Source organism: Toxoplasma gondii, chromosome IX, assembly GCF_000006565.2.
Source record: "Toxoplasma gondii ME49 chromosome IX, whole genome shotgun sequence".
NCBI classification, from domain to species: domain Eukaryota; phylum Apicomplexa; class Conoidasida; order Eucoccidiorida; family Sarcocystidae; genus Toxoplasma; species Toxoplasma gondii.
In genome coordinates, this window is record NC_031477.1 from 493393 (window position 1) to 520539 (window position 27147).

At 53.2% G+C, this 27147-nt stretch overlaps 4 protein-coding genes across 4 annotated transcripts; 2 read left to right on the forward strand and 2 right to left on the reverse strand.

Moving 5' to 3' along the window:
- Positions 1-397: 397 nt before the first annotated feature.
- On the reverse strand, positions 398-13856 carry TGME49_267650 (hypothetical protein; the record flags this gene model as incomplete). The annotated part of the gene is made up of 10 exons (XM_018781477.1): positions 398-433; positions 811-1926; positions 2217-2580; positions 3201-3721; positions 4497-6210; positions 6558-7000; positions 7335-10678; positions 11421-11661; positions 12224-12568; positions 12882-13856. 10 exons carry the CDS (start codon positions 13854-13856, stop codon positions 398-400), a joined length of 9099 nt encoding a protein of 3032 aa, XP_018636224.1.
- Positions 13857-14489: 633 nt separating this feature from the next.
- TGME49_267642 (hypothetical protein) lies at positions 14490-16801 on the reverse strand. The gene is made up of 9 exons (XM_018781476.1): positions 16348-16801; positions 16219-16291; positions 16019-16154; positions 15890-15959; positions 15749-15832; positions 15648-15686; positions 15553-15586; positions 15392-15497; positions 14490-15338 (listed from the first exon to the last, which is right to left on the reverse strand). The coding sequence occupies exons 1-9, from the start codon at positions 16525-16527 to the stop codon at positions 14894-14896; spliced, it is 1167 nt and encodes a 388-aa protein (XP_018636225.1). The 5' UTR covers positions 16528-16801; the 3' UTR covers positions 14490-14893.
- An 828-nt stretch (positions 16802-17629) lies between these two features.
- TGME49_267630 (hypothetical protein) lies at positions 17630-18097 on the forward strand (the record flags this gene model as incomplete). Its single annotated transcript, XM_002368790.2, has 1 exon — positions 17630-18097. The coding sequence occupies one exon, from the start codon at positions 17630-17632 to the stop codon at positions 18095-18097; it is 468 nt and encodes a 155-aa protein (XP_002368831.1).
- A 25-nt stretch (positions 18098-18122) lies between these two features.
- On the forward strand, positions 18123-27053 carry TGME49_267620 (multi-pass transmembrane protein; the record flags this gene model as incomplete). Its single annotated transcript, XM_002368789.1, has 16 exons — positions 18123-18766; positions 19785-19869; positions 20428-20512; positions 21133-21255; positions 21768-21887; positions 22462-22540; positions 22676-22891; positions 23319-23401; positions 23854-24075; positions 24323-24437; positions 24799-24853; positions 25215-25270; positions 25698-25762; positions 26097-26147; positions 26703-26822; positions 27033-27053. The coding sequence occupies exons 1-16, from the start codon at positions 18736-18738 to the stop codon at positions 27051-27053; spliced, it is 1527 nt and encodes a 508-aa protein (XP_002368830.1). The 5' UTR covers positions 18123-18735.
- Positions 27054-27147: the final 94 nt, after the last annotated feature.

Consider the following 27147-nt stretch of genomic DNA (forward strand, 5'->3'; position numbering starts at 1 on the left):
ATATATATATATATCTGCAGGTGCACATAGATATTTATTTATGCGTGTATAGATGTGAGGAGAGACAGGCCAAGATCAAGTTGGAAGAAAAGTCTTGGGGGGGGAGGGGTGGAAACTTCAGACAGAACGTTTCTACGCTGAGTTTCCGAGAAATTTGAAGACACAATCCGCCAAGCGAGACACTCAGAAGAAGCGCCTGTCTTCCGCGCCTCCTTCCCCCAGAGCGCTGCTTTCTTCCGCGGCAGAAGCAGGTGCTCTTCTGCATGCGCAACCATTTTTTCTCCATTTTCTCCCTTTTTCACTTCATTTGGGTACCGGCCTCGTCCGCTTTTCTCCTTTTCGCCTCCCTCTCGCGTCCCGCAGCGAGAGAAAGAAGCAAAGGATGAAATCCAGAAAGTCACTCGGCGCTCAAGAGACGACGAAGTGCGTGGACCTGCACAAAACAGGAAAAAAGAAATAGAGTATGTGGGTGAACAGGTGCCTTACATACAGAAAAATAAATAAATATATGTACGTATGTATGTACGTATATTCGCCTTTCTTCGTCCTCCCCTCTGTTCAGACTTATCCTGTTGATTTCCTTCCACCTCCAATTCTCTATCCCTTTCTCTCCCTGTTCTTTTTCTGTCTCTCCACTCTCTCCTTGCTTTCTGTTCTTTTCTCTCTCTTCCTCTGTGCCTTCTCTCCCTTTCTTCTCTGTCTCGTCTCTTTGTCTCTCTCTCGTTTCTTTCTCTCTCGTTTGCTTCTCTCCCTCTCTTCCTGTTTCTTCGTCGCGTCCAGCCTGTTGCCGCTGACTTCTTTCCTCTTCACCTCGTTCTCTGGGAAGCTCCGCGCGTGGAGTTTCTCGACAAGCGTCTCTGCAGCCTTCAGGAAGAACGTTTCGTCGCTTGCGTCTGCGGCGACCCGTTCGAAGACCTCTTGCCCCGAAGACACACAGAGAGCCTTCACTTCTTGTGCATTCGCGCTTCTGCCGTATGCCGCGCAAGAAAGGAGAATTTCCACTGCAGCTCGCGTCGCCGTGAGAAGGAGCCTGTTCTTCTCCTCGCGTTTCGGCTCTCCAGAGGGCGAGGAAGGAGTAAGAGCCAGCGCCGGCGGCGACGCAGCCTGGACGTTGTCTGCAGCTGCGAAGGTCTGCGAGTGTCTGACTGCTCTTCTCAGCAAATCGAGAAGAGACGAGAACAGTGCAGACTGCCGAAAGGCGCCGCCTCGGTCGTCGCACACCACTCGGCGAAGCGCCGCGAATGTTCCGGTGTACAGCGACCCGCGGACGAGTGCATGCAGGAAGTCGGAGCTGCGCTCCCGCCCATGTCGCTTCGCAGCGGGGTCGCCTTCTCGCGGAAATTCATCTGCAGGTCCGCTCGTGTCTGTGTTCTGCTTCTTCGTCGCATGCGTAGGAAGCGACGCGGCCCCGCAGGCAGGGACATCCCATGAGGAGAGAATGGCTCGCGCAGTGGAGAAGAAGGAGAGTCGAAGAGCGAGCAGAAGAGACACAGCTGCGGCCATCTTTCCGGCTCTCTCCCATGTCGCCTGCTGCGCAGAGAGCAGACGCTCGGACGAGGTCGAGAAAAGAGAACGCGCGAAGGTCGCATCCGACGCACGGCGGAAGGAGAGCGCGAGAGGGGAGAAAAGCGAAGAGACAGAGAGCGAGAGAGGGTGAGGTGGAGGCAACAGCGGCGCGTTCAACTCGACCGCCGAGAGGAAAGACGAAAGAAGGCCTCGCAGGTGAGACAGTGCGCGAGCGCGATACACTGCTGCAAGCGAAGAAGCAGCCAAACTGGAAGCTGCAGACCTAGACGCCGGATCTCCCTGCTCCCCAGATAGCAGGAAGGACTGACAAGAAGAAACGTGAGGAGGAGGAGGAGAAGAGGGTGAAGAAGAATCGCCGGCGGGCGCATGATGTAGAGACATTGAGAGAAACAGGAGGCCCTGCAGGGAGGACAAGAACACCAGAAAGGACGAAAAGTTGGAGAAGACTTAACTTGTCTGTTCAAAAAATGAAGAAAAAGAAAGCCACCGCAAAGAAGGGCAAGTGCCGAGGGGAAGCAACGCTGGAGAAGAAAGAGAAACACAACGAATCCTTCACGCAAGGAAAAGATCGGTCACGGAGACTTGAGATGCGTGCCGAGAACGAGCCAGTTACTGAACTGCGCAGAACTCGAGAGCTGAGACAGCTGGTTTCTTTCGATTCTCCACAAATTCAATCTGAGTAGCCTTACGAACTGCGAAAGCGCAGAGAGAGGATTGGGGAGTGATCCAAAGCTTTTCATTCGCCAGAGAGAAGACTCGCTTTCGTCGACTGTGGATAAAGAAAACATGTCTTCGCGTTTGCAGAAATCAGTCTGCATCTCGATCTCCAGTCGCGAGAGAAGAAGGTCGAGCGCCACTGCGCTCCTCAGATGCAGAAGGGAGTTCTCGTCCTCTCTCTTTTCTTGTCTCTCTTCTTTCTCTCCGTCCTCTTCTGTCTGCGCTTTCAACCTTGTTCCACGTCGCCCTCTGAGCTGTTCTCCAGGGATATCCGGAAGGAGAGACAACGCGCTCAAGGCGTCGACCGCGACGCTACACCTGACAGCTTGCTGAAGCCTGCAGGGGAAAGGACAGCAAAAGATGAAACGCAGAGGAGAGAAAGGAACTAAGGAGAGGAAACGCATAGAAGAAAGATGGAGAAAGGAGAGGAAAAAACGGAGCGATGAGAAAGCAGTCCGACGACGAAGAGAGGCACTGAGAGAGGGGAACGGCCATCGAAGAAAGCGAGAAAGAAAAGACAGAAAAAAGCAGAGCAGAAGAGGAGTCGTTGGACGAGGCAGAGGGCGAGAGACAGCAGACTCACTGAAGAGATGTCTGCTGAAAAGAGAGGACAAGACTGCACGGTCACGATCACTCTGGCGGGGAAGCGACGTTTCGTGATCGCATGCAGATCCGATTTCCATGAAAACATGCGAAGACATGCACAAGCACATAAAACAGAGAATTCGTCCAGTGTGAAAACGAAAACCAAGAAAATACAATTCCTTCTCTTCTCTGTCGTCCCTTTCTCCTTTCTCTTGAAGCAAAAGGCGAAGGCGCTCCATCGTGTTCCTAGCGTGCGTAGACGACGCCTCAGGACATTTCCGCCACAGGATACAAAGGAAATAAAGAAAAGGTATCGTCTTCGCGAGAAACTCGCTGATACTTCAACGAGAGACTCGCGTCGGGATGCTTACTGAAGCCCTGAGAGAAGCGCTTTCACTGCTCTCTCGGCTGTTCTCCACACAGACAGCCTCGCCTTCTCGCCCAAGAGTGTCGCCTTCGCAGCCAGACCCCGCAGATCGCGGTTGCGTCGCAGCCGCCTTTCTCCAGAACCAACCGAAGAAGAAGAAACAGACGACAAAGAAGCAGAAAGAAGGGAAGAAGACGCGCCCGGCTTCGAAGAAGGAGGCGAAGAAGACCGAGAAGAACAAGACAGCGAAGAAGAGGGACAAGGTGAGGAAGAAGACAGAGAGGAAGGGGAAGAAGACAGAGAGGAAGGGGAAGAAGACAGAGAAGAAGGGGAAGAAGAGAGGAGAGAGCGAAGGGGGATGTAAGACGTCGCCAGAGCTACTCTGGAGACCTCGTTGGAGAGAAGGAGAAGGTAGGCGAGGATCGTGTGAACGAAGGGAGGGGAGGAGGAAGGGAAAGACGAGAAGTCCGAAGCCCCAGAACGACGCGCTACGCGACTGCAGACCCAAGAATAAAGGTTGATCGCCTGAAAAAAATACAGCAACGATGCAGACACGAAATAACGCCCAGTTTCATAAACCTTCTCCCAAGCGCAAACGCATGCACACCAAGGTAAAAACATTATTTTCTGCTGAAAGAGGGATGCAGAAAGCTCTTTGAGTTCCTTTCTGCGTCTCCACAACTCGCGAGTGCAGGTCGGCCTCCACAGAGAAAAACCCGTGAGGAGAGATTAAGACACCCATGCGCCTACTTAAACCTACATACTCTTTCGCACATCCAAATTATATATATATATATATATATTATATACATACAAATACATACAAATATATAAATATATATATATATATGTATATGTACATATGTTTATGTTCATACGTGTATTGAAAATGGTGCACTGAGGGTGAATTCACACACGAAGGAGGCTTCAGAGGTTGCGACGGGAGAGAAGAAACTCCCGCTTGGCACTTGGAGGATAACAAGACCGACGAGAGACGGCTGGCCGCGGCCATCAAAGAAAACAGGCTTGGTAAACATGCACTTTCTTTTTTTCCTTGTTTGAAAGAGGAGAGCGCAAACGAGGACCGGGAGACTGAGAGCCAAGTGCTGCGAAAATGCGTTTATACGAATAAGGAGGAATTGGACATTTGTTTCTTTTCGCCTGTCGCTGTCTGTGTGCCTTGACCATCTCGACTTTCTCGTTCCTTCGTTTCCCTTCTTTTTTCTTCTTTTCTTGCTCTCTCTCCATCCTTCTTATCTCCAGTCGTTGTCTTTTGTCGTCTGTTCTCTCTGTCTCTCACTTGCTGAAAGTAGAGAAGCGAATTACAAAGGAGAGCGAGAATCTCGAAGAAGCCTGCCGCTTCTGTCTTCTCAGTTTTTTCTCCCTCGGTCCCCTCTGGATCTTCTTCTCTCTGTTTGCTCTCTTCACTTCCCTCTCGCTTCTTCTCTCCTTGCAGTCTGCCTCCCAAAACGCCGCCCCGGGGAAGAGCTCGGAGCAGTTCCAGCGCCGCGGGGAAGAAGAGTTTCTGGGCGTCACTCAAGAGGCCAATTGTTTCTGCTCGCTCTTCCCTGCATGCGCTTGCCTCTCGGGCCTTGCGCGGAAACGCGACCTCTGTCAACAGGTCGACGAGCTGGAGACCTGTGAATGCGTCTGCAGTTCTTGGTTCGAAGGCGGCGGACGCGAGAGGCGTTTTCCCTGCATCTCCGGAGACATGCGTCTCAGAGAGCTCCGGCTTGCCTGCCTCGTCCTGAAGTCCAGAGAGAACAGCAAAGAGAGGATTCGCTTCTATCTCGGCTGCCTTGCTGCGTGCAAGCGCCGCGAAAAGAGATCCGCATGTCTTGTCTCCTCTATTTCTTGTCGGGATTTCGCGCCGCTCTCGCTTCGCCGGCGTGAGGTTTCTTTCGCGAGGACTGCTTCCTCCACGGCGCCGTTCGCCGTGGTCTCTCCCTCGGACGCTTTCTTGGCTCTGCTTCCTGTCTCTTTCGCTCGCGTCTCGCATGTCACACGGCCATGCGAGCAAACCGAGAGGCTGCAGAAAAGCAGGGACGGAGAGCAGAGCCTCTCTCATCTTTCCTTTCGGCTTTTGCTCTCCACTGAGGAACGCGAAACAGTGCGAGAGTCCAACCAGGTGGCGCACGAGGCGCGCATCCTTCGTCGAAGAAGAAATACTTGCGCCTTCTTTCTCCTGCCTTCGTGTCTTCTCAGCTTCAGCAGGCTCCTTGAGATCGACGCACGCGCCAGCCTCGTTCGTTTGGTGCTCCCATGCATTCGAGTTCCCTCCGTCGCTTCGGCCTCCTCTTCTGTCTCTTGCGTCGTCTCCTCTCCGGTCTGTTTTCCGACCTCTGCGAGTGCATGCAGCTTGCTTTAAGTGGAGACGCTTTTCTGCGGGGACGCGAACTGACGGCGCGGCGTGAGAAGAGCGAGAAGCCCTGAGCGAGACAGGTGAAGTATCTCGCGAAGTGTCTCCGAAATTGTCTCGCAGTGTCTCCGTCCCAGGCATGCGTGCGGAGCAGCGACTCTGGCGACTCCACCAAAAGACTGCATGCAGCAGGGCGAGACTGGAGAGGGTGCTGCGAAGAAACGCAGCCAACGGAGGCAAGCCAACCACGCCGTCTGCAGCTGCTTCTCCTGACAGACGTTGTGCGACCCCAGGAAGTCGCTCGCCGCGCGCGGATTCGAAGCGAGACGAAGAAGGCAAGTCACGGGAAGCTTCTCTCTCGGGCGCGGCTGTCGGAGCGCCAGGTGAAGAGGAACTTTCGACAGCAGCCGAAGAAGAAGAGAGAAGAGGCGAGGAAGACGAACAGGAAGGAGACCGTACCGGTGAAGGGAGAGGGGTAGCAAAGGAAGAAGAGGAAGGCGAAGTGACAGGACATCCGTCATCGAAAGTCGTGCGAGGCCATGAGGGACATGCCAGCGTCGAGGATAGAAGGGGAGACGAATCCGAGACCATGTTCGTCAGACGAATGAGACACGCACTCAAAACCGCTTCCAAGCCTCGGAGCAAACGCAGCTGCCTGTACACACACACACACACCAAACCCAGGCACAAGCATATCATATATATATATCATATATATATATATATCATATATATCATATATATATATATCATATATATCATATATATATATATATCATATATATCATATATATATATATATATGCATGTAGAACTTGAACGAGATCTCGCTCTTCTTCCACGGAGATAGGACACACAGACACACACAAACCGTTTTCGGCGTGACGGGAGGAGGATCTCTCGTAGTCTCTGTCGCAGATTCGAGAAATAAAATCTATCGCAGAAGCGTGGAAGGAAGTCACCGAAAAACAGGCACTACAACTTGTCTCAAAACAGTTTTACTTGGGATTCACGAGTCGCCACCAAGACCACGCGGCGATGTCCCTGTTGACTCGCCAGCTGGCGCATGCGGGTGCTGAAGGCTTTTCTGGAGAGGCGGCAAGAACTGCGGCGCGCGCCTGCGAGGCCAGATGGGCGGCGAGGCGCTCCGCTGAGGCCTCGAAACTTCCTTGGCACTTGTTCCTCCGCAGAGACTCTGCGAGGTCCACGGCTCTCAACGCCATGTCGAGCAAGTCGCTGACAACGGGGAAGGCGCACGAAGAAGAAAAAGAAGAAGAAGAAGAAGAGAAAGAAGAGAAGGAAGAGGAAGTATCACGAGAGCCGGGGGCGAGCTCGAGAATCGCGTCGAGCTTCGACAGAGCCCAGTTGGTGACGAGGAGAACAAAGGCGTCACTGAACGCCCACGCCTCTGCGTGAGGACGGTCAGGGAAAACGTGGAGTGGCATCTGCAACAGAACCAAAGAGCAGATGGAAGGCAGCGACGCACACACACACACACAAATCGTCAGGCTTTGCAGAGACACAGAAGTAGACTCAATTGTGAGTCCTTCTATTAAGCGGGAGAGAAGTTCCGATACATATATACATATATATATATATATAAAGAGGTGCATGCAGTATGAAGATAAGTGTATGTGTGAGCGTGCGCACATCTGCAGCTGGGGCTTCAGGCATAAAAACATGCGAGACATTGGAAAGCTTTCTGTCCGAGTTCTTCTCCCTTCTCTGCCTTCGGGCGTCGATGGAAACCGAAAACAAGGCCCTCCTTCCACGACTCACCGTTTTCCCGAGGCGCCTCTTGCCGGCTGCCGCAGGCGCCAGGAGGACGCGCTGGAGAGCAGCCGCCTCTCCCCGATGTACGTACACCTGAAGCAGAGCGTGGAGGAGTCTCTGGCCTTTGAGGTGTACGTACACCTGGACGCCGTCGCTCGGGCTTGCCGGCGAGGTGGCCGGGAAACTCTCGAGGAGAGCACGCGACAGTCGCCGCCTTGCGGTCGCGCGCGATTCCAGATGGCCGACAGAAGCCGCTTTGAATCGCTTTGTCTGCGACTCTTGGAAGCCAAGCTCAAGTCCCTGCGAGCCGTGTTCGCTGCCGAACAAGATGTCTGAATTAATGTCGCGTTCGCGAGGAAGCAGCGTGATCGCACCCTTGGTGGCCAGCAGATCGAACGCCACCAGGGGGTCGCTCGGCTGTATGTGTGCCGGAAGGAGGCCGAGACACTGTAGGGGACGGCAGTAGACGGCGGGCGTCGTGAAGATGTCGAGCGCGCGTCGCTCAAGGCATTTCTGGATCGCCACTACCTCCGCCTCCGCATGAAGAACGATGCCAACAAGGAGGCCTTTCCCTGCTTTTTGGAAGGCCTGCTCCTCCAGAGAAACTCTCCGGTGTCTGTCCAACTCGCCATCGTCGGTGTATGTACATGTCAGTGAGTCGCCGCCTCTGGAACAGTCCTGTCGTTCGCGCTCTTCTTCGCTCTCGGAGTCTCCTTGCCACGAATCTGAAGAGACGCTGACGAGGCTGGGACATGCGCAGAACGGCCTTCCACTTCCTCCGGACGCGGGGTCTGCGTCCGTCGCGTCGATCACGACGCCGCGCATGCAGACGTCTTCGCTCTTTCGCGGACTCGCATGCTTATCCAGACGTATCGACAGCGCGTCTCGCCCGGCCGGGACCGGCTCGTCGGGGACTTCTTCCGAGGTGGCTACTCTGTCTGAGTCGCCGCTCTCGCGGTCGGTAGACGACCGCGGTGTATGTACGCCACTCGAGCAGTGGAAGGAGGAAGAGACCGAAGACGAGACTGGAGAGGAAGGCGAGGATGGCGGAGAAAGATGCCCAGTCAAATCAGACGGCGCGAGTGCGGGTGATCGGTGATGGTCTCTACAGACGCCGAGGAGTGCGAACGTTAACGAGAAGGACTTGATCCATCCTGGATTGTCGGGGACAGCGAAAGCCCGAGACGGAGGAGAAGAGGGCAGCGAATCGTCTGTTTGCGACACTCGAGAAACTCCCTTCGCTCCTGCTGGGCGCGACCGCTGGCCTTTTTCGTTGAAAAGAAACTGAAATGCGTCTTTCTGGCTGTCGCTTTGCTCCCCGGCCTGCGCCGCCGAAAACGGCACATTCGTCTCACTCGGTGGGGTGTACGTACAGCTGAGAACCCGGAGCGACGCAGGCGCCGAGAAGACAGACGCGGCACTCTGTGCGATAGCGCGAAGCGCCTGTGCTCCCACTTGGCTCTTCATGCGAAGTTCCCCTGGAGTCAGAGGCTGAAGGAGACTCCAGAGAATTGCTTCTATCTCCTTTGATTCGCCTGCCTCGCGTCTCGCGAGAAATAAGTCCCTGCAGCGATACACCTCATCTTCCCCTTCCTTGTCTCGTTCATCGGCCCTACTTTCGTCCTCGCGCTCTTCCCCTTGTCCTCCTTTCCTTCCTGCATGCGTTTTCTTCGCACGCGGGCCTTCCTCTCTTGGGGCCTCCGCGAAGCTGAGTGGCGACTCGCGAGGCAGCAGAGCCTCCAGAGCGACGCCCGCGACAATGTCTGGGGGGCCGTCGGTTCCTTGCGCTCTTTGACTCCACTTGAATCGTCGATCTGCGTCGGCTTCGACTCTTGTCTCCGAGTCTCCGCTCTCCTGCTCTCGAAGCTCCGCGACAGCTCCTGCCGGGCCGCGACCCTCCGGTTGACAGGACGCGATCGGGACTGGGAACAGCGTCATCTGGAAAGCAGGCTGCAGACTTTTCCGCGCCACTCTGCGCGTGCCTTCGAGCGCCTCACCAAAAATCCTCTGCTGCACATACACCAGGGTGCGTGTACACTCGGGCCGCGCCAGCCAGACGAGCGCGAGTGCATGCGTTTCAGGGCAGACGTGAGCGGCGACTAGCGCGGCTCCTGGCTCGCCGACGCGCTGCCACGCCGGGGCCTGCAGCCCGGTGGTGAAAACGAGCTCTTCGTTGCAGGCGTCGCAGGCGAACGACCTCCACTCGTCGCTGGCTAGCTGCACCTCAGGGAGTGCGTACACCCCAGCCGCGGCAATGGTGCGACGGTGCGGGCAGGTCCCGCGCAGCCGTTCAGCATCCGCAGGCACCTCTGACTGGGAAGTTTCGCCTTCGTTCCGATCCGCACCGCGAGATACGCTGCGCGTGACAAACGCATGCATTACAGCTAGCCGGCCGTCCGCGCAGCGGCCAACTAACCACAGGCCGTGCTCGAGACGACACCTCGGAGACAGCGCCTCGGTCGCCTGGCGCTCCGCGAGTGCTGCCAGCGCGCGGGCGTCCCCTGAAGAAGGCGCATGCGCCAGAGGAGAGAGAGAAGAGCACGGAACGGGACTTGGGTCCGGCGAACAGAGACCTTGAAGAGGCGAACTCGGAGTCCACCGCGGAAAAGAACCGGCAAAGGGAGCGTAAGGAATCGCGGCGAGGAGGTGCCGCACAGCCAGGCCGCGTCCCGCCGCGCCCGCGAGTGTGCCGAGGGCCCTGTGAAGGTCCGTGGCGCATGCCGGGATGGTAGGCGGGGGTCCGGGGGAGAGACTCGACTCGCAAGGCTCAGGAAAAAGATCTGCACAACTCGAGGAGTCGACCGTCCTGGAGGCTGGAGCCGCAAGAGAAACGACGACGAACTGTCTCGGTTTTTCGACTGCAGTTCGCCGCCACGGGTCTGAATCTGCCAGCCCCGGAGGCGGCGCAGAAGCTGCGCCCCAGGCCTTCGGCTGTATGTACACCACAAGAGGTTGCGAGGTGGTGCAAAATGCCTTTCGACACGCGAACGAAGTCGAGAGAAAAAACGACCCAAGAAGGCGCGTGCTCGCCTTTTTCGCGGAAGCCTCGCGCGTCGTCTCGAGTGTCTTTTCGAAGGAAAGCGACGCGAGTTCGGCTGTGTTTCCGGCGCATGCAGCGACAGACGTCACATGCACGCAGCGGCTCGGCACCGGCAAATAGCGAAGCAAGCAGGAGACAGGCGTCCAGCGAGAAGTCTCCGAAGCGAAGTTCGCAGGAGAACCGCGTGCAGGGGACAGGCGAGAAGACGAGCATGCATCAACAAGACTTCCATGTTCGGTGGTCAGAGCCACAGGAGCTGCACCTGTTTCTGTCCAAAGAAAGCGTCCGGACTCTTGGGAAGTCGCGCCACCTACGCACAAATGAGACACGAAACGCCTGAGCCTTTTGTGCACCTTGTGCTGCTACGGTGTTCTGTTGATCAACGAAGATTTCCTCTTTCCTCTGCAAGTCTGGACGCCTCTTCCTCCGCAACTGTGCATTTCTGCAGTTGTGCAGTTCCCCGTGTGTCGTCACGCCGCAGTCAAATAGCCACGGGCGGTGTGCCGTAAGAACCGTCTCAGTCGAGTCTGGCAAGGAGCAAACAAAGGCGAAACATGTGAGCCAGTTCCGCGAATACGATCCCGACAGCTCTACCTCCTGAGGCTCCTTACACAGGTTTTCTGGCGGGCTTGCGGCTTCATAACTACCTGTAGTGTCCCTCGTTCTATTGGCTTCCTGGAAACATGAAACTGTTGAATGTCCTTCTCTCTCCTCCACTCCACTTCGATGGGCACACGGTTCCCAGGCGTTTCTCTCGAGTGCAGAGAGAAAAACCGCGGAATTCCCCGCGTGTGTTTGGTCACTTCAGAGTGCGTTACGTTCGCGGCGGAGAAACTTGAAGAAACGTTTACCTTCGAAATACTCCTGCATTGCTGCTTAGTTGTAAAACAGCGTTCACGCAGTTCGTAACCAGGCGCCAGGTCAGCCGGACCGAGAAAAAGCTCTAGGAGGGAAAGCGCGAACGCGGCACTCCAAGGCGCCCGATCGACTTTCCAGAAGACACAGGCACCTATCGGAACTGTGGCTCCCAGTCGTGTCTTCGTATCCCTCACCTCGATGAAGGCTCTCTAGAAGAAGAAACGGCGGGTCCGGTCGCGCGAGACGGTTCGCGGCTCTCGAAAGCCACTCTGTGCTTTCCTTCTTTTCGAAAGCGAAAGCTGAGCAGGCGTCCGGCGGAGGCAGCAAGCACAGCACGGGCGAGAAACGCAAAGACAGAGAGGCGCTCGCTGAAGAAGGCGCGCAATTTGAGAAGACGAAGACGCCGGCCTGCCGCGTCGCGATCGTCAACAGAGTCTGCAGAAGAACGCGGCGACAAAGAAAAACGGAACTGCAGGAGAACGTGGAAGCCAAACAGACACTGCAGCGAGAAAACAACACCCGTGGAGAGGCAGGAAGAAACGGAGTGCCCGCGGCATTTGTGCACTGCGTGTATATTCGAAAAGCCTTTTTCTGTGAACGAGCTACGAAATGAAACACCCAGTTAGAACTCAAAGGTCTTTGTTTACTGGATTCAAGTTCTGGAGGCGTCAGTTCTGAAAAACTGAATCCTCCCTTGTTCCTCTTGATCTCCTACTTATTCTCCTTCATCATCTATCCCTTGATCTACCAGCTACTCTCCAATTAGTCTCCTTCTTGATCTCCCCATTAACCTCCCTCGCGTTCTCTCACTCAAGCTCTCTCTTGGCCTCTCAAGTACTCTCCACTTAATCTCCCCGTTGTTCTCCCTCTACAGTTCCCTCCTGACCTTCATGTTTTTTGATACGAAGACGCGGCGCAGATCGGCAGGCTTTTTGGAAAGCGGAGAATAGAAGTGACACGCGTGAGGAGTAGTAGCAAAGAAAAAAGGAGAACTGACCTCCTGGGTTTCTTCGTCGAAGACAGCCGCCGCGCCTACGAGTTGGTGCTGCTCTTTTATGTCGCCGCCGTTGAGTTTAGCTAGGTAGTCCACGTACGTCTCCTCCCAACACCGTCGGCCTCTGGAACAAGGAGCGCATGCAGACGACGAAGACGAGACCGGGAGAGGGAAAGAGAGGACGACGACGCAGGTGGGCAGGACCACCAAGTGAAGAGTCGCGGCAGGCCTGTCGCCGCGAACCGACAGAAGGGCAAGAAGCTGAGGCGCTCCCGCAGGCAGCCCCTCAACAGGGACAGCACTGAGCACCACAGGCTGTGCGTCTCGCGGCGCGCAGGCCGGAAGATCCTGGAAGAGAAACGAAAGGCAGACAAGAGGAGTGAAGCAACGAGATTCGCAGGTGTCTCCGTAAGGTCAGAAGTGAGATTGGGTTCACAGAAGAACTCGAAAAAATGCGCAAAACAGACGAGGAATCTCTCTTCTCCAAATGTAACATTGAACCCCCACAGAGTGCCCCTAGGTCTTTTCCTCTCTCTTTTTTTCGACACTTTGCGGAAGTATTCGCAAGCAACTTCCTCCAGTTGACTTTTCTGCAGAAACCGCATGAATTTTCCCTTTTTCAAGCCAACCCCAAGTCGAGGTGCACCGACGAGACCGTTACCTGCCCTCGCCGGCCTTCGCCTGGAGGTCCTTCCAGGCCTTTCTCGCTTCCGTCAGAGTCGAGGAACAGAGACGCGTTGATCTCCCGAACGGAGCTTCCTCGTTCGCTGCGCGGAGCTCTGTGAAGGTCGAGCAAACGGATGCGAACACCGTTGCGTACACTCGATCGCTGCGCTTGTCGCTCTGCTTGGTCTCCCTGTGTTGAAACTTCGCAGTGCGAGACGGAACTGTTCGTCACAATGTACGCGCATCTCCCGTCGGCAGTCAAGCCCTGCAAGTGGAGGTCCCTTGGCCGGGGTGGAGAGGCATGCGCGCGAGTCATGGATCTGCAAGCGAAGGACGGCGCCGAGGACGCGGAGCGAATCTGAGAGGCGTCCAGGGGAGAGAGAGGCCGCCAACTTCTTTCAGAGTTCTCGCGTCGCCGAGAGGCACACCATCGCGGAGCTCGACGAGTCAGGGACGCCCAAGACGATGCGAGAAGGTGTCGAAGCGCATTTGAAGCCCCGGCTCTCCTCAGAGGAAGATGTATCGTGTCTTCGTTCGCTTTCTCTGGGCCTGCCTGGCGACCTGAGAACCCGCAGCCTCCCTTTCCCCGCGCAGCCTTTGCGCCCTCTTCCTCACAAGCGGCAGGAGTGCCGGCGGGTGCCTCAACGGACGAGGAATTGCACGCAAGATGCTGACGCAGAAGCGACTTGCGCGCTTCCCCAGGACCGCTTTCTGAGGGTCTCTGCAGGGTCGACTCCTCGCGCAGCCGCGGTCGCTTCCCAGTAGAATCTTCTCTCTGACTATCAGCAGCGCCTGTCTCTGGAGCCCCGCATGCGTCGCTTTTTCGAGAACGCTTATCTCGTCCTTCCGGCCCGTTCCGTGTGGTTTGCAAACTTGGCGGAGAAAGCGAGGCGATACAGTCACCTGCCTCAGGAGAGGCGGCGTCGCTTCCGCGCAACGCGGTCGCGAGTTCAAAGCGAACAGACAACATTTAGCTGAAGAGGAACCGACCAGCTTAGCTGTTCAAGCAAAAGGCTCTCGCAAGCATAAAGTCAAATTGACAGGGGCTCAAGCGGATGCACATCAGCAAATGCACAAAGTGCTTCTGAAGAGTATCTAAACGCTAGAGTGGGAGAGGAGTTTCCAGCAAGCCAGGACGAGGAGTTCCCAACTCGAGAGACACGAGGCGCGAAAACAAAAAAGGAAGAGGGCTAGATGTCGACAGCCGCCTTTGGCCGGCTTTCAGTGTGCTGGCGGGAAGCCGCCGAGACTCGTGGGTAGCAGCTCTCCGTTACCTGCGAAGAAAGGAGCCCAGTTCAGAGAGCAGATCTCCAGAAAAAAAAGACACGAGAGAAGCGAGTGTGTAAATTGTGGCAATTCCTCCGTGAAGGACTTCTCTGCGCCGAAAAGCATGCACCGTGCATGCATATGTATTCGTGGACCTCGCGGCTGGCCCAACGAGCGGAGATTTTCTGAACCCAGCTGAGTGTCACGTGAAAAAAAAAGTTGTTGGCACAAATGCACATCCACGAGAGGAAGCCTCGCCTGTACGAGCTGCCAGTGTTTGGCTTAGGGGAAAACACATCGGAGGGTCAGAGGGTGGGGGGAGTTAGGGAGGTGTTGAACTGAGGTCGAAACGTCCAGCTGACGATCGCAGGGACTTGCACAGTTGTTCGAAGTTCTTGATGAAGATGTTAAAGAACGATGGCATCGAACACAAAACGGGAGAAATGCACTCAAAGAGCAGCAAGCACGTCCGCAGTTCACTTGGCCTTCGCTGAAGGGTGGCGCTCTCTGAGAGAGCCACATGGTTTTGATAAGACAGGTTGGCAGTCGCTGCCGATACAGAAAGGAACGAACGGGGCGAGAAGCAACTCTCCACGCATGGAACTTGTCAGTGGAAGGCAGCAGTCACTAGCTTGCCCCCAAGCAATTTGTTTGACTCACGTTTTGCTAGTCGGTGTGTGTAGAAGAGCAAGGACCCGCCCAGACATTACATGCTGACGTAAACTTTTTCGAAGGTCCACCTCATGTCACTTTGGATGCTGCTTCAACAGCAAGGCGCAAAGCACCCTCAACACCGTACTTTCGCACTGAGAAAGTCTTCTGGGGAACCCGTTGACGTGCTGACATACTGACTGAGAACCGTCTTTCCGCAAAATAGTAATGAACCCCGTGAGACAATGCTATCTTCCGCAATTCCTCTGGTCCCAAATTCTCGGCTTTCGCCGGTAAGCAGACTAGCGGCAAAGTGCTGTGTGGCCATATTTCTGAACTGCTCCTGGGCGAGGAGGCCTGCCAGGTTGGTTTTCCTTTTCTAGGGCGACCGCTGTGGGACGTTTTCTTTGACGGGGGAATGCGTGCGAGTTGTGTCTTTTGTGGCAACTTGGCAGTTTTCTTCACTAGACACGCCTTGGTACGAGGTTCTGTTGACTGTTCGGGCACCTCCATCAATTCCACCACATCCCGGCACCTGCAAACCCCTGGGTTCTAGGACAAGCTTGGGCACAGATTCTCAAATATTACCAATAAGCGGACTCTGGTTGGGTGTTTCTGTCGGGTTCGAGAGTGTCCTGCTCTCTGCAGATATCGAGAAAAGCGTCCAGTTCGCGAGAGGGATCGAACAGAATGTCTATTAAGGCAATCCGGTGTGCGCCGCAAATTCGAGACAACGAAAGCCGACGTACCATCTTCGCCGCGAAGTTTGACGTCTACGCATTCCTGACACAGAACGACTCTCGTTTCTCGTCTTCTATTGCTCGACAGAAAACGCACGACACACCTGGAGAAAGCACGCCGCCAGAAACTCAAGCTGTTCTTCCTGTTGATTGGAGAGAAGTCGCACGTTTTTTCCACCGAAAGTTCGTTTGACTCAACCGTTACCTTATTCGGCGTTCCAGAACGGAGCATCTTCCTCTGCCTGCACGACAGGGAGTGGTCGGGGGCCCACATTTTTTCGAGGAAGAGCTGTATCAAGGTGTTTGTTTAGGCCTGAAGCTCGACCGTAGGTGTCTAAAGGCCCACCTCAGAAATCTCTTCAGAAGTGTATACGCTGTCCAGTTTCTTCTCCAGTCCTGTGAGTGTTTGCGCAAACCTGAAACAGCAACGCCTGTCAGAAAAATACTAGTGGCCGGTGCCAGGAAGCCCGCTGACCACTTGAGCAGAGCCTCGCTGAACCCGTTCCGTGGTTCAGAGCTCGCTTCCGTAACAGGGGAACGGTGGATGTTCAGCATCTGGAGAATGCTGTTTGCGTCTCTTGCAAACTGAAAAGCGATGATGAAGAACTGAGCTGGACCACCAGGAAAGAATGGAAAACGAAGGCGACCAACACGAAACAACCTTTGGAGACTAACCACTCGTTCTTTGTCGGGAAGTTCGATAGAGGACTAGCGCCGCTTGCAAGATCTGACGAATCGTCACGGCGCTCTGTGGGCATGTTTAATTGGACGTGAAACCCTCCGTGACCAAACGTTCAACCTCACTTTCTTGCTGGCGTCATCGCGTGTATCAGAAGATTCTTCCTGCAATCGCATTCTTGTTGTTTCCACCCAGTGCACGGCACTCACGAGGCACTGCGTCATGCTGTGGTGGCGAGCACAGGGGGTGGAGGGAACGGGGCATGAGTCGGCTTGTGCCGTTGCCGGAGAAATGCTACACTCCATCGTCGTTGTAGGCAACTAAAAAGACGGCTAGGCTGTCGAAGACAAACAGAAGCAGTGCCGCGAGTTTCCTTTTTCCGAAGGAGTTAAAGCAATTCAGTGCAGTAACTTGTGAGACAGAGGACTGATAGTGGCCCTGACGGGCAGGAGTATCCACTCAATTACTCAGACTGACAGTCCTGTGTTTTCGCCAGGAAGAATGCAGATGGGAATAATCAAACATATCACATACATATTCTCTGTTTTCGACAAATTGAATGGGTGCGAAAATGGTGGTTTGAAGAAGCGAGGAAAGGCATGACAAACGTGCCAAGTAGTTCATCGCCACTGCTGGGTGTCTGTACACCTGCCGTTCTGCAGCTCTAAGACATTGTGGACGCGCCAATGTTGAATGCCTGGTAAAAGGCAAAGACATGATGGAGTCAAGCCGTTCTAAAGCTTTTGAGACACTTCCGACGAAACCAGTGTCGGAGGAGAGTCGTTCTCCGGGCTCTGGTGCGTAGCGCAAGGGAATACACCCGTCTACCGTGGAGGACAATATCCTACTGGTCAAATGGCGGCTCTGGTAGTCGACACCTAATTGCCACTCTCCAGAGTGGAGAACGCTGTCGTGGTCTCCGACTAAAGATGAGCACTGTAGCATTCCGTTCCACTGCGCCAGCTGAGAATTATTTCCGCAGGACCGTGACACGCTCAGCTGCAGCTAAGAGGCCTACTTAGGATCAGACCAACACTTCACTCATGGCAACGCGACTTCCCGTTTCCTTTTAACATCAGTGAACTCTTGTCACCTGGTTTGACCGATCGTCGAGCGGGTTGACTGATTAGTTGATGCACGGCAGACGAACCGAGCCGTCCGAAACGTGCTGAACTCTCTTGGAGGCAGCCTCGGTCTTCCGTCCCGATGTGGACCTACCCCGCGCCGCCTCGATTCAAATGCACATGTACGACTGCCATGTCAGTTAGAGCGCTCAGAGAGGAACCAAGAGAGCTGAAGGCCACGCGCTGGTCTTCCTAGGAAGAAAAAGCTCCTCTGAACACTTCTTGAATGCGGTAGCTGTCTACACCTACGTGCGCCAGTTGCGGGGGGAGGAACCTAGACCTGATGGAGCTGTCTTGTTTAATGTCTGCCTGGGTCTTTGCTCCTGCATCCCCTTCTCCACCTGTTCGTAACTCGAGTAAACCGAAAGGAGGTAACCGAGAATTTGCTTGGAAAGGAGAAGACGCTAGAGCCCGCGCCGTGGTTCCCCAGACGGGCCATGAGTGCGTGTTCGAGCTCGTTCGTTTCCATTTCTCGTCAGTTTCATCTTGTCGCAAAAAGAACAGGCCCAGAGAACTACAGAACTCGTGCGTTCTTCCTTTCTCAACAAATCCTGTGTTTTCAACCCTGACCCCAAATCCTTTCAACCGCAAATGCGGCCAGCGCGCTACCTCTGTTGTGTCTTGTTCGCTTGTTCGCCGCAGCATCTGTCAAGACAGACTTTTCTCGGCTGGCGCGCTGGTTCGTCAACCATGGGTGAGGCAGGCGGGCACTGTGATCGACTTTCCTGTCCAAGAAAACCAGAGTTTCTGATCCGCGCTCTTTTCTTCGGACGGTTCGCTTGTGTCGTGTCGTCCGTATCGGCAGAACTGCCCTCAAACAACGAGCTTCCTTCGCTTTTGCCGGAGGTAATACCGTCGCCTCGACCACGTTTTTGAGAGGCAGACTCCTCGCGAGCAGACGACCACTGCTCTCGCGGGAACCCTCCATCAGCTTCCGTGTCTTGCTTTTTGCATGCTGACCAACTCCTCCACTTATTTTCCTTCGTTCTGTCTAAAGCACCTCCTCGTCTCTGAGGAACCTTCTGCCTGAGTCTCTTCTCGTGGGCACTGCCACGCAGGCGTATACCCTTTCGCTTCGCCTCAAATGAGGGCGGCGGCGCCGGTCCGTTCACCAAGCCTTATTACGTCAAACGCCGCAGAGTCGAGACCAATTGTCCTACCTTTTCCCCTAGAGATTGCTCCTGCGCATCTTTCTTTTTTTTGACTTTCTCCCAGACTGTCCCTCTCCTGTCTTCTGGGGCTCTTCGTGTTCGCGGAAAGAACCGCGACCTTCGAGAGCCTTCCAGTGTCTCGGCTTCTCCAGTCTCCGGTCACCCTGCCTGGTTTCTCGGCGGCGTGTCGTAGAATCTTCCCTGAAATTCTTCCGTCTCCTTCCAGTTCGCCGACGCAATGGCTGGCTTCTTCCCTCCTCTTTCCTTCGGTAGGTTAACGTGGCGAAAGCGCCTTTCCGGGTTTTTGAATCGGCCACATTCCCCACTTTCCTCTCTCTCAAGCCTTCCGTCTCCCTTCCATTCTGCTGATTGAACTCTTTTGTTCCCATCTCGCAACTGTTATTCGAAATAGTCATGCCATTTGCACGAGAACCACAGGCGGCTGCACACGAACAATCACCTTGCGAGGTCGCGACCAGCTGAAGACTTGGTGATTCTCTCCTCTTTGTTACACACCGATTTTCTCCATTCGGCCTGACGAGTCCCTTTTTTGCTGCCTTCCTTACCAGTCTTCTGTTCTTCACCATTCGTCCCAGTCAGTGTGGGTGTCTGTTGCCCGCTGCCTTCGCCTCCCGATTTGCCTAGCGAAGCCACAGAGGCACACACTTTGTCACGAAATCTCTTTGGCAGAAGAGCCTCGAACGGACGACCGGACAAGCAGGACTAAGAACACACAGTTCTCCTCGAACCTCGTGCCAGAATCCACTGTCGAGCTGTAAAGGCTGACGAGACACCTGACCAAGTCTGAGACACGAAAAAGGTCGTGGAAGACTGTCGATTGCCGGCGAAGAGTCCCTGTGACTTTTGGGTTCCCCCCCTGCTGCGAGACACAGTTTCCGTTCGCATCTGTGTTGTATCTCCTCGCTTTCTCTTCAAACCCTATGCATGCACTAGTTCGCTGCAGCAGTATCTTTCATCTCGCTGGCCTCTGCAGCTTTTCTAGCCTCTGCGCTTTCTTTTTTCCTGCGTGGTCCCGCCCTCTGCTCCTGCTTCCGGCGATGACGCAGAACCTACGCGATGCTTATTTTCTTTGAAAAACATATCGGGGAGCTTTTTCTCATTGAGAAATGCAGAATTCTCCAGAGTCCAAACAAATAGTTGGTGTTTCTACTTTCAACAAGTGAAGTTAAGGGGCTTTCCAGAAACAAAGCGTCTCCCTTCCTTCCTGCCTCATTTCTGCCGTCTTTCATGCATACATCTTTCCGATTTTTCAACTTTCAATTGCAGATCCCGCGGAGACGGTCGAAGAGGCATTCATCGCACCTCCTGCCAATGTGATGGAGAACAAGGAAATTCTTGAAGAGGCAGAAAAGTGAGTCGCCGGTGTCTTTCAACTCTCCGTCCCTCGAAGAGAAAACACACGCGCCCTTCACGGATCCTTCTCGACCGCAGAAACTGGACCTCAGGCTCGCCGTCGGACAAGCTTCTCAGGTTTCTGTATTCCTTATTTCTGCTGTTGAGCGCCTCCAGGAAATCCCTCGACCCTTCTGTTTTGACGGACCACTTCCACACCTCTGTGTCCCCATTCTTTTGTCTGCCTATCCATGCTTCGTGTTCCAAATAAACATCCACAAGTGAACACGGCACTTTCCGTCCATCTGCGCGCGTCTTCGGCGACCAGCCGCAGGCCGTCTCGTCTCTGTTTTCGTCACCAAGCTTGATGGCTCTGGTCTCTGCGTTCCACTCTTCACACTGCATGCACTTTGACGCTTCGTGTTCACCTCGAACATATTCCCGCTCTCTCGCCTCCGGGAGAACCTGCTGGTGTTGCCTCTCGCTCCCGCATCCTTCGTTTTCCCCTGCTTCCTTCAGCGAACTTTGGATTTCCACGCAAACCTCCCACCTGCATGCGCTCTGCGTTTCTCGCCAGACGGATTCTCTACGAGGACTTTGCGAGCGTGGGCATCATGCCTGACACGTATCTTTCTCTCGACGAGCTGCTGAGCCGACTAAGGGTAGGCGCCCGAGTCGGTTGTCCGTGCGTTTCCTCGCGGCCACGGTGTGAAACACCATAATCTCCTCGCGAAAAAAACAGAACATCTTCACTTCGCTTTTCATCTGCCTTCCGTACCTTTTTCTGCGTTGGCGCCGCTGCTTGGCGGACCCAAAACTCCGGAGACTCCAGAGATGTACTTTTTCCTCGAACCCGCTGGAGGCAGCCTTTCTTGCGTCGGTTGTCCGCGGCGAAGCGGGCGGGCGTACGTACACCTGAATCTCAGACAGAGCGTCGAGTGTGTTTCCGTGCTTCTACCTTTTGGCACGAAGGTGGAGGGGACGAGTGTTGTCTGAGCACCAATTTTCCGTTTTATTGCGACTCTTGGCTTCTCCTTTGGTCTCTCGCGAGCGCGAAGCAGCTGTCCTGCCTAGGAGCCAGGCCGAGTCGTCTCCGAGAGGCTTCTGGGCGAATGGTGAAGCTTCCAGAACATCGTAGGGAACTTCATATGACTCTGAAGATCTCTGGCGCGGGTGGTCCGCATGCTGGCTCCGCCTTGTTCCTTCTGTTTCCTCGTTTTCACCGAGGAGAGATGCTCTCTGTTCATTGCCTCCGTCTCCTCTCCCCGTGCGACGTTCTCAGCGCTCAAGAAAGAGCTACGACGAAGAGATGATTCGCCGCATCTTCTGCGCACTGTCCTCCTACTCGGTGACAGGGACAAACTACCTGTCGGGTCGCACGTTCATCGAATCCTACATGAAACGCGTAAGAAAAAGGAGCGACGGATCAGACAAGAAAGCTACCGACACATACTTCGATCACTGGCCACACCTTCTGCGCCACATACGGCGCATGTGCACTGCTGGAGTTTCCAACAAATATATCCAGAGACTCAAATTCTGAATACCTATACACTTACATACTTCCACACAGACATGACGCGGTTGCTTTGTTATGTGCCAGTTTTCACCACAAATGTTTACATGCATATATATATATACATATATATATATATGGATATAGAAGATGAGCAAGGACACCATGTCTAATCTGGAGAGTCCAGGACCTGCGACGCGAGTGGCAGCCGTTGAAGCTCTTTCTGTCGAGATGACCTCAAGTGTGTCTCTGTCTTTTCGTTTCTTGCCTCTGTGTCGCGTTCCCGCGTTCTCTTCGCGCCCAGCGACCTTCTGCCCGTGGGTCCCCGTTTTTCCTCTGCGACTCGTTTGTTTCGCCAAACGAAGTTGCTTGCGAGTCTCGTGCGTTTCCTATTGCCGCAGCGCCGCGAACTGTCTGCAGTTCTTGAGACAGCGCGCAGCGAACTGGAGAGCGCCGAACGCATGCTCGAGCAGGCCGAAACGAATTTGCAGAACGTCGAAAGGAATCCCGCAGCTGCCATCGTAGGACCCCCGTCAACTGAAGAAAGCTCCATCGTCCCTACACACAAACACTCAGTTTCACGTGACCCTAGTGTACTATCTATCTCTGCATGTAGGCAGACAAGTACGCTTTCGTCACTATTCAGCCCCATACATACATATATAAATATATGTGTACATATATATATATATATATATATATATGTAGGTAGGCATGCTAGCGTAGACATCTGACAGTGGACACGTGCATCTGTACGCATTTCTATGTGGTTGTGTATGTATCTACAAAGAAACATCTATATACGCATGTGTCGATACATCTGTGAATACAGATATAAGTATATATGCATATATACACACATACACATATGAGTATATTCAAGGAGGCATTTTACCAGGTCCCACTGAACCTACAGGAGCGTTTGTCTGTCTCGCCGTGTGGACAGATGGACTTCCGGAATCCGTCTTTTTCCGTCGGTTGTGTTTCGGCCTCACAGTCGAAGCGCCCTGCTGGTGTGAAATCAAGACACCCGTACCGGTGCGTCGCGCGGCAACGCACCGATCGCCTCTCTTTGCAATTCTCCCTTTTCTTCAGGGAGAAGAAAGCAAGCTGACTGTCCAGGTGGTCTCCGTGCAGAATCTCGACGACGCGTCGGTCGCCTCTCCCGCTGAGGGTGAGGTCTATAATCTCGAGACTTCTTCGTCGTCTTCTCTCTCTTCTTCTTTCTCTTCTTTTCTCTGTTCCTATTCCGTTTTTTCTCCTCGCATGTCTATGTTTTCTTCCTGTATGTCTGCGCGTGTGTTTTCAGGACTCCTGTACAAAATTCACTTGGAGTGTCAGCAGCAAGTCATCGAGACTCAGCCTGCTCCCGTGCGTCAAGGCAGCTGTTACTTGAACGAAATTTTCTCGTTCGAAGTCAACCAACGCGAGGGAAGCTTGCGACTCTGCCTCGTCCGCGTTGATCCGTACGGAGGACCCGACGAGCTCGTGGGGGATTGTGCAGTCTTGCTCGACCAACTCGCAGGTGAGACAGAGATTCCTCAAACTGCCGTTTCCCCTGCACAGTGAGAGGATATACACACATGCGCACAAATTCCTTGTAAGCATGCGACTGTGAGGGCGATCTATCTTTAGGTAACGAAAAAAGAGCCTTCCTCCCGTTCCCAGTTTCGCCTTCGCAACGAGTTTGATGCATATGTCCATACGTTTGTGCTCACATATACAAATATATATATATATATATATACCTATATTCATGTATAGATCTGTATGCATAGGCTTCACATATACACTTCTTTTCACATGTTATACATATATGTATATATATATATATTCGTATCATGTATGGATATACGAGCCTCTATGTAACACGCATGTATGTGTAGACGTGGAGATCAGTGAACCTGGTAAGGGAATCGTCACAGTTTCCTCGACTATGAGTTTTTCTTCAGATCAGAAAAAGCACGAGATGACGAAGGAGATTTGGGGACACAAGGGCGAAATTCTTCTTTCCTGTCAATGGATTTACTCGAAGGTGCGTCTTTCAGAAGCGACAGGCAACCGCATTTCTTTCCGTTTCCCTTGCCTTTCCTTCTTCTTCCTCGTCCCTCGGCACTTGGTACTTTTCGCGTTTTCTAAATAGCCTCTTTCTATATATATATATATATATATGTACATGTATATACATGTAGGTTTGCCTTTTGTTCGTTTAGGCCACCACCTCTTTTTGTGGCCGTCTACAGATGTGCATCGCATCTCCATATCTCTGTGACCGTATGCGTTCAAGTGTCTCACCATTTTCCTCCGAAATCCTACACACACCTGTATACATATCTATATCTACATATCCATATCTATCTATCTATCTAGATATATATATATATATATATCTGTATATATATATATATGAATATGCATTCTTATGTATGTATTTGTGTGTATGTACGTGTGTGATGCGTTTGCGGCATGTGTTGTGTGGCTGCGTAGAAACTGCTATACAGCACATATCTGGGGGAGTTCTCGGTTCGCCGAGATGTGAAGTTGCGGGAGATTTCCGACTATCAGCTCGAAGCAGATAAGTTGAACCAGCCGTTTGGGACACCCGAGAAGCCGACGCGGGGCTTCTTCGGCGCCTTCGCGGCAGGTCCTGAGCTTCTGTCGAAGCTCCTCGAGCAGCTGCGTGTCTACCTGAAACTCGGCAGCTGGATGGTGAGGACAGAGAGGCAGAGGCGCGATGCGAAAGATGCAAAAAAATCTGTAGAGAAGGAGAGGAGAGGGCATGACCCCCGCAAGCGCCTCTCCTGCCGCGCCAGGAAATAGATGCAGAGAACTCGGTGGACTCTTTTGACAATGCGTCGTGGTGTTGTCCTTCCAGATTCGTTTTGCACGTCTTTCTCAACTCGGTTTCCTTCATTTTCTTCTGCTTGTCCTCTCTGTCGCGTCCTTCGCTTCTTAGGCGACCACTCAACACATGGCCGCACTCACGTTCTGCCTCTCCTGCATCGCTGGCTTTTCGCGCCCAGTCTTCCTTGACCAGATGATTGCAGGTTTCACTTTCTGGAACAACATCGGTGAGGGCCTCGTCTTTGATCTCCTCTTCTTTTCTCTCTCTCCTATTCGTACTTGATTCCTCCCCTTCCCCTTCTCTCGGTCTCTCTTCGTATCGTTCTGTCATGCATATAATACATATACATATATATATGCATATATATTTGCATATTTACATGTAGATTCACATGCATCTTTATATCTGTATTTATATATATATTTATAGGCGTCTCTATGTTTGGTTGACCACTGCAGTGTGGACCACTATCCCTGTCGCTGTGGCGTCTGTTGTTCTTTCTTTTCCCTCGTTTTTTTCCTACTCGTCGCCTTGTTCCTCTTCTTGATGGAATGGGTGTCTTTCTCTGTGTGTGCTTCCTTTCGCAGATCCAAGACGGTGGACGGTCCATCGCTATTCTTTCCTCATGCTATGCTGCGCGGTGTAAGTCCCCTTCCGGATTTTCTTCTCCCTCTTCCGCTTCGTCTCAGCTATGTCTTTCTGCCTCTTTTCTCTGTGCTCCACTCCCCTCTGCACTGTGTCTCTTTACGGCTGCGCTACGCAGTGCTTCTGCGCGCAGATGTTGTGTCCGACCCAAACGTTTCGCGCCTTGTTCTTTTCTCCTCTCTCTTCCTTCTCTTCTTTTCACTCTTCTTCTCCTTCTCGTGCTCTCGTCTCTTCTGCTTCTCGTTTCTCCTCTTCGTTTTCTTTTCTTTCTCGGAGCTGAGAGTCGCTCTCGTGTCGCTGTGCCTCGGTAGCCTGTGCTTCTCCCATTTGTTTTTTTGATTCTTCCATTCGCTTGCAGAGGAGTGCTCTATGACGTCTGGTGGATGCGGATCTACTTCAGTGCGTGGAACCTCAGTAAGCGTCTTCACAGATCTTCCAAAAGAGAAGCGTCGGACTGCGTTTCTGCCGTCCCTTCTTTCGAGAGAGTCTCCGCATTCCTACCTTGGGTGTTCCGCTTCGATCTCGCGCGCGTTCAATGTGCGTTGTTGAGACGCTTCAGCCTCCCTTTTGCCAGTCTCCTTCTCTGCCTTCCTCTCGCCCTCGGGGTCTCAGTCGCAGTCCACTCTGATGACCTCTCTCCCGCTCACCACCTTTCTTTTTGCCTCTTTCGCATTTCTCAAGTCCGTGTCTGTCTCTTCGTCGGCTTTCCCATGCTCTTTAAAATCTTCTCTTGCCCCTCAGCAAACCAGCGACTTTTTCCTGAGTACGCAGAGACAGGAACTGCCGCATTTCTAGACAGACCCGCCCGGCTTCTCGCCTCTCGCTCGTGCGCTGCATGCAGGCTCTGTGGAAGCAGATATTCACAACATCACCAAAGTTTTCTCCATTTTCCTCTGCATCTGGAAGGTGAGTTCCTTGCGGGAAACAGAGCGAAGAAAGGTAGAGTCACAGAGAGTGCCTGGAGAGAGAAAAGAAGAAGAGAGAAGAAGAAGAAGGTAGAGAAGAAGAGAGAAGACAGGCTGAGAAAAAGACATGCCAAAACCGCTCCTGTTGAGCCGCCTGGCGACCGAACCTATCGAGGGGGAGACGGCTGTGAAGACATGTCCGTCGGCTTCCGCACACGAAAAGAAAATATTCCACGCGATGTACACACAGGGCGTTTTGACGTTAACACTGTCCAGGAAATGCAGACTGGACGAGGATTAACTGCGTCCATCGGTGCCTCGAATTTCTTCTGCAGTGTGCCCTCTACATGCTCTTCTGGAAAAATCGCCACGATCTTCAAAAGAAGGTAAGATCTACATTTTTCTGCGTTTCTTATCCCACACAGGGAATCTGAAACGAAGCGTTTCTCTGCTTATGCAGTGGTCTCTATCTCTGCATATACATTGATACACATACATATGCTTGGAGATCTGTTTTCATGTGTATGCCAGTTGGTGAGTTCCGTGAAACGGACCACTACCTGCTCGGCTTGTCCAGCAGAAGACATGCACGAAGAATTTCGCTTCTCAAGTGACTGATCTTGACAAACAAAAATCAATGTCTATCTTTTTTCATCTATATATCTATCTATACCTATATCTGTCTATATCTATCTATATCTGTATATCTCTATCTTTATCTGTCTATCTTTGCCTACCTAACTATATGTATCTCTAAGTACTTGTGGATCGTTTCTTTGCCGTTGTCTGTAGATCGATCTTTCGGTCGGCCGTTTTTCTGTATCTGTCTGTATACGTGAAAACAAATAAAAGAAGAGACGCTGGCTGGGGCGGCGAGGGAAGCATAAAGCGTTTGCCGTCGCAGGATGTTGTGTGCGACTGTTGCTTTTAATATTTTTCAGGTTGTCCACGGAAATGAGCTTTCGACTGCCACTGGAGCGTACATGCCTCTCAAAGTTGAAGATTCATCAGTCTTGGGTCTTAGCTCTGCACCGAGGAACGCCAGCGCCTCGGCTTATCTGGTGAGATGAGGAAAGGGCTCGCCTTCTTTCTCGAGGGAAGCCACGGGGATTTGTTTTCGCCTTTTTCTTTTCACTGTTTTCTGGAGTTTACAAACGCGGACTTTCCCTCGTTTCCTGTCCTGTCGGCGGGTCTCTTTTTCGGCGAGCAGAGTGAAACAGTAGGAAGAACGAAGCACACGGAAACTTGTTTGTTCTGTTTTTTTTTCGCAGGCGAAAGGAGGCGAGTGCTGAGCGCATTCAACCAACCTTTCCTCGGCGTCCGTGTCTTTCTCTTCCTCCCGTCGCTTCCTTCTGCCTTTTCTTCCTTTCTTCCTTCTCCGCTCTT

Bases quoted from the DNA above. Each gene is read 5' to 3' on its own strand.
- TGME49_267642 (XM_018781476.1), bottom strand. From the start codon at position 16,527: ATGGAGTGTAGCATTTCTCCGGCAACGGCACAAGCCGACTCATGCCCC. The intron at 15,687-15,748 runs GTAACGGTTGAG...TCCAATCAACAG, and splicing joins GTTCTGGAACGCCGAATAAG to GAAGAACAGCTTGAGTTTCT. The intron at 15,587-15,647 runs GTGTGTCGTGCG...GTTCTGTGTCAG, and splicing joins TGGCGGCGTGCTTTCTCCAG to GAATGCGTAGACGTCAAACT.